This window comes from Podarcis erhardii (genome assembly GCF_964252035.2).
Source record: "Podarcis erhardii genome assembly, chromosome: 8".
Taxonomy (NCBI): domain Eukaryota; kingdom Metazoa; phylum Chordata; class Lepidosauria; order Squamata; family Lacertidae; genus Podarcis; species Podarcis erhardii.
In genome coordinates, this window is record NC_138499.1 from 46,252,165 (window position 1) to 46,258,164 (window position 6,000).

Sequence of the window (6,000 nt, forward strand, 5' to 3'; positions counted from 1 at the left end):
AGAAGGCCAAATACAAATGTAACAATAAATACCACTTCAAATTATGAGAAACTACATTGAAAACTGGTTTGACAGAGGACAGGAGACCCAAGCTGTTGCCAGTCAACTTTTGAGTGAAGTAGGGATGAAGAGTATGGAATTCAGGAAAGCGTCATAAAGTGATAGAAGGTGGTTAATGATCACCAGCAGTGGCATCTCCTTGAATAGTAATACTGCTAGCTAGGTTGGCAGTTCAAAAGCACACCAGTGCAAGTAGATAAATAAGTACCACTGCAGCAGGAAGGTAAACAGCATTTCCCTGCGCTCTGGCTCCCGTCACGGTGTTCCGTTGCACCATAAGCCGTTTAGTCATGCTGGCCACATGACCCAGAAAGCTGTGGGCAAACGCTGGCTCCCTTGGTCAGAAAAGTGAGATGAGCGCCGCACCCCATAGTTCTTTGACTGAACTTAAGTTCTTTGACTGAACTTAAGTTCTTTGACTGAACTTAACCATCCAGGGGTCATTTACCTTTTACCTACCTAATACTGCTAGCTAAATGAATTGTAGAAGGTACCACTGAGTGCCTAGTTAATGTTTCCTAGACACTGGTGGTGTTCATTGGTGTATGGGACAGGGGCTAGAGTTCAAACAAGGTCAAATGCAGCTGTTTTCCTGACCAGGATTAGCAGTACAGCAGTGTTTGAGCAAGTACAAAGTTCCTCATTTTCACCACTGAATCATCCTTAGCACTCCCATATATACAAAAATATGTATATCCGTGCACACGTGGGAAGTAAATTTTTGTGTGGCAGTACTCACTGGTATGGAGGACCAGCACCTCCCTTTTTGCTGCCTGTGGCAGCCATCTTGTGCAGGCACCCACAGCTGGTATAATATACTGATATAATATACTGATATAATATACCAGCTCCTCATTTTTTACACCACCACTATACACACACAGGCTTCCAGTACATGTTGCATTACTACCAGGCAGCGTGGAAGTAATAGGAGCAAACTCCTAGGAGCTGAGGGGTCTTTGCCACCCCAATAAAATATTTGAGGGGCTGGGCCCCTCCAAAGTTGATGGGCATTTCCATTCAGATTGTGTGTGTGTACCATGTCATGTGATTGATTTTGCAGGGCAGGTTTTACCTGCCCCCCTCCAAATATTTTATTCAAGTTGGCACCCCTGCTGGAAGTTTCTACCAATTCCCATTTTATAAGTTAAATATTAGGGAGTAGCTATCCCTGAAGCCCAACAGATATTTCGCAGTGGGGAGACAAGTAAACTGGGATGAATGTAAGAAATGCAGACAAGGAAATAAAATGAATATGTAATTGTGATGTGAAGTCTAACCATAGCTGTCAACTTTTCCCTTTTTAAAAGGGAAATTCCCTTTATTCCGAATAGGAGTCCTCGCAAGAAAAGGGAAAAGTTGACAGCTATGAGTCTAACAATTTGTGGGCAGGTCATGAGGTATCCACAGTCACTGGAAAGTTCACGCAACAAGGCAAAGTAAGGGAGATTAACTGTAAGCAAACAAATAGGCACCAGTGGCTGTAGTGAGAGAAGAACTAATTGATTCCCAGCAGGAAAATATTTTGGAAAGATTGAAACAAAGACCACCATGCAGAATTTCAATTTTATTGTGAAGGGGGTCATCATACTGATGTCAAAGTGGTACCCAGGAGTATTATTGCAATCTACTTCATTTAGCACTTATTCTAGAGGTCTATAAAATTGATTAAATTTTTTATTAAACTGTTGGGGAGGAATATAAAAACTAATGAGAGTGGAGGAAAAACGACTGAAATGAAACCAACAACTACTGAATGTGTGAGGTAACACAGCATAGTGAAAGTACCCAAGACACAAGCAAGGGAGGGAGGAACCATAAAAATACTCTTATTTGTTTGTGGGGAAGAGAAGTTATGTGGTTTATACTGAAATACTGATATCTACCTGGCTGTTACATACAGCTTCTACATTAGTACATTTCTCTAGAATTGTCATCTTTTCTTCACACCATTTTCATAGAAGATGCAGTTTGGCTGACAAATCATTGTATTATAGAGTGATTTTAGCCTTCGCATGTTTCTCACACTCAAGTTGTATCACTTTTAAAATTACAATTTAAACCCAAATGCATTACCAGTCAACACTAGTGTGGACAAGCAAAGTGCTACTAAGGCTTTTCAGAAGGCCTATTCCTTTAATTAGAAGTATCCTGCTTGCAGGTTCTGTCCCTTCATTACTTCCTGCCAAGCATACACAGCTCTTGTTCCTAGAAATAATTGTCAAGATTACTTTAATTAGTTCTTTTCTCTCACTGTTTTCTTTATTCCCCCCCTTTATTTTATGTAAAATTGAAAAGCGAATTATGAGAGGAAATCACTGATTAAAGTCCCTATCGGAACTGATAATAAGGGACAACTAAGTGAAGCTGCTGAAGCAACAATTAAGAAGTTATTTATCAGTAATCCCACTGCTACACTCAATAGGAGCCAAAAAAAGGATCAAAGCATTCAAGTAGGAAGCTTTGGAAGAGACCTTTGCTTATGAATATATATTACAGAAAGATCGTAGTCAAGGGGAATAGCATTGCTGGGTAATATACGACTGTATGAAGTGCAGTCTTTATTTTAATTCTGCTTCCCACTGACTTCAGTGTGACTGAGGCATTACCTTTCTGTAGAACTCTGATGTGGAAGTAACAGTAGTTGCAGACAGTGCACAACTTTCCCCCCACATATATCATTACCAGGATAAGACCAGCCACCACAAAGCAGCACACTGGGCACATTCCACCAAATAATTGCCACTGTGCAGTCTCTATAAACTCTCGTGGTTTTTATACAATCCTCCACATATACTGTATATGAATGAAGTTCTATCAGCAGCAGTGTTAGGTGAATGGTGTCCAGTGCCTTCCTGGACAGAAGAAGCAACCCCCTTTCCACCACTGCTTAACCACAGTTTAGAGATCAGTTTTTGCTTTTAATGCCAATGTTCTGTCCTGATCTGCTTTTAATGCCAATGTTCAGTCCTGAACCCCGTGAAGTTATTAAGCATCTTCAAGTATGTGCAGAGTGTCTTCTTTCTTTCACCACTAACCACAGTTGATTGTCACATATATCTGGGTCTAAGCATTCAAAGAAAGATACAGGACACTGGAAAAAAAATCGCAAATACAGTGGCCTGAGAAAAGAAGAGATCAGATCATGATCTGGAAGCGGTTAGCCCTCAGTATATACAGTGGTACCTCGGGTTAAGTACTTAATTCTTTCTGGAGGTCCATTCTTAACCTAAAACTGTTCTTAACCTGAAGCACCACTTTAGCTAATGGGGCCTCCTGCTGCTGCCATACCGCCGGAGCACGATTTCTGTTCTCATCCTGAAGCAAAGTTCTTAACTCAAAGTACTATTTCTGGGTTAGCAGAGTCTGTAACCTGAAGTGTATGTAACCTGAAGCGTATGTAACCCGAGGTACCACTGTAAAACCATTCTGCCAGATTAGGTGAAGCAAGTTTCAATAGACACCTGCTAAAAAAAAAGGTGCATTAGGTGGCAAAGGGTGTGACTGCAGTGACAGGTATTGCTCCAAATAGGAATTAAGGCACAATTGGAAGGTGTGATCTTGTTCACAATAAAATGTGATGCAATAAAAGCAAAAGACGTCATTTATTTAATTTGGTATGTGGGCAACCCTTCCACATATGTGGGTGATACATACAGGAAGAGCAAATCCCTCTGAACATGCTCAAGGCTATTACCTCACACATCCCAGGGCCAAGTGCAGGCATTAAAAAAACAAGCTCAAGGTGGAGCACCAGCGAGGGCCGAGTTCTAGGTGCAGCAGCGAGGGCAGCAACGCCAAGCACAACAAAGGGAGAAGGACAAGTGGCGCACATTGCTAGGGTGGCAAGGGAGAGAGGAGCAGGTGGAGGGCTTCTGGCGAGCGAGCCTCCAGGCACCCGAAGGCAACCCCAACGGTTATCATTCCAAAAAAGAAAGGCGGGCGGGCGGGGGGGGGCCTTAAATTTAGGCTGGAGATCCGTCCCTTCTCACGTGCCCCCAGTTTAGACTGCAAGGTCCTTGGGGGGCCAGAGAGAGCGAGAGAGAGAGAGGATGGCGGGTACCTGTATTTCCTGAAGAGCTGGTCGGACTCCCGGAAGCCGTTGTTGAGCAGCATGTTGATGCCGGCCAGCGCCAGCTCGGAGTCCTCGAGGGGCAGCGGCGCCTCGCCGGTGCCGCCGTCCTGCTCGGAGCCGGCCATGGCAATGGGCAGGTGGGAGACCCGCCCAGCAGGCTCCGTCCTCCTCCGCCTCCTCCTGCACGGGCGCCGGCAAGCGGAGAGGCTGGGCTAGCGCAGAGGGATATAAAGACGCGCAAACAAAGCCGAGGCTCCTTCCCGCGCCGCCCTTCGCGGCCCCTCCTCCCTCGGCGGCAACCGCCCGCTCTCCCCTTCGCCGGCCCGACGCGAGTAGCGCAACCGGTTAGCTAAGGCGACTCCGCAGCCCTCGGAGCGAGGGCTGGCCGCTGGCGCGCCTGCGCGGGGCAGTGCGTGAGCCTGCGCGCCTCTGGCGCCGAAGCCGCTGCCCTCAGTCAGGCGCCTGCTCGGGGTTCCAAAGGGGAGAGATCTGGGGCGGGACCCCACGGGGAGAGTTCCTGTTTGCTCCTCCTGGTGGCGTCAGCGGGTGAAGGTGGCTTCTTTAACAAACCGAAAAAAGAGGAAAAAGAAGGGGGGGGAGGTTTTGGAGGGGGGGATGTAAGCTTTCTACTAAGTCCGCCACCTCTAAGCATCGAGGGGGCTGAAGGGTGCATCTGATGCAGTTCTTTGTTTCCAGCAGTGGCAGAACAGATGCCTCTGTTAAAGTCTCCAGGCACCTGGTCTTCAAAGATAGGCTGCTGCTGAATGTGGAGGTTCCATCATCTAACCATCCTAGTTAACAGACCTACATAGCCCAGTCCTCTCCGGTGCATGTTTGCTCAGAAGTAAGTTACACCGATTTCAACATACGTATATGTGCTTGTTTCCAAGCTTTTAAGTCCTGCCTCTCGGTCATAAGTGTGGTGGGCTAACAAAATAAAAAGGCGGAGGGGCGGGGAATCGATGTGAAATTCGTCAGTGGGGCTTTCTTTCTGGTTGGCGTGCTTAAGACTGCAGCAGTAAAGGATTATTGTTATTTAATGCAGTACTTACAAAGTGCCTAAAAATTTCCAAGCACTGTACTAAAATAGATGTATTAAAATATAAGATACAGTTCCTGCCAGCAGTTGAAATGTGATACTCTGCACAATTGAACTATATTTTCAAACATTCTGTCAAATGTCCGTTTTAAAAAACCTTTATGTGTGTTTTGATTTAGCTGTAATTTCTCCTTAGAGTGAACAAATCACGATAATGCTGCTATGACTGTGTGTGTGCTGTGCCTATACAGTATAGCAATTTATCAAGTGTCTCCATAATATATATGGTTTTCTGAAGCAAAAAATCTCAGGAGACTTGAAATAAAAATGCCAGAGACGCCACGATGTAATATGTTACAATTATATTTCTGCCTGCATTGCTGCAGTAGTGAATGTGAGAAGTTGAAGCTGTGTTTTTACTTTAGATTCCCCTTGTCATAGAAGCCCTGCCTCCTAATACCAGGTGTCTGACAGCAGCAGGAAAAGTACTCTAAACATGTTCAAGGAGGTTGCCATCCCTCTCGTTATTCTTTCAAGGACAAACTGTGGACTCCAAAGCAGATTGTGAGGCCAAGCCTTGGCCCAAATTCAGTGTAAACATGTGACTGCAGTTTAACACAGAAAATGAAACAGGAAAGGGCACATTTTCCTCCTAATGGCAATGGATTGAATCCAAACTGAAATCCTGTACGTACATGCTTACCTGAGAATAAGTTTAATTGAACTTAAGGGGCTTGCGTCTGAGTAGACAAGTAAAAGCTATTGCTGATGAACAAGCACACAGTTTTAAAATCTTGAATGTTTATTGACACAGCTGTCATTAAAG

At 44.8% G+C, this 6,000-nt stretch overlaps 1 protein-coding gene across 1 annotated transcript in view; it reads right to left on the reverse strand.

Annotated features, from left to right (window-relative positions):
* The window catches only part of TTC39C (tetratricopeptide repeat domain 39C), a 42,011-nt gene extending 37,470 nt beyond the window's left edge, over positions 1 to 4,541 (reverse strand). The window contains exon 1 of the mRNA XM_081873699.1: positions 4,124 to 4,541. Coding sequence (XP_081729825.1) covers positions 4,124 to 4,260 — 137 coding nt within the window. The 5' untranslated portion in view covers positions 4,261 to 4,541. The remainder of the gene's footprint in view (positions 1 to 4,123) is intronic.
* Between the last annotated feature and the right edge of the window lie 1,459 nt (positions 4,542 to 6,000).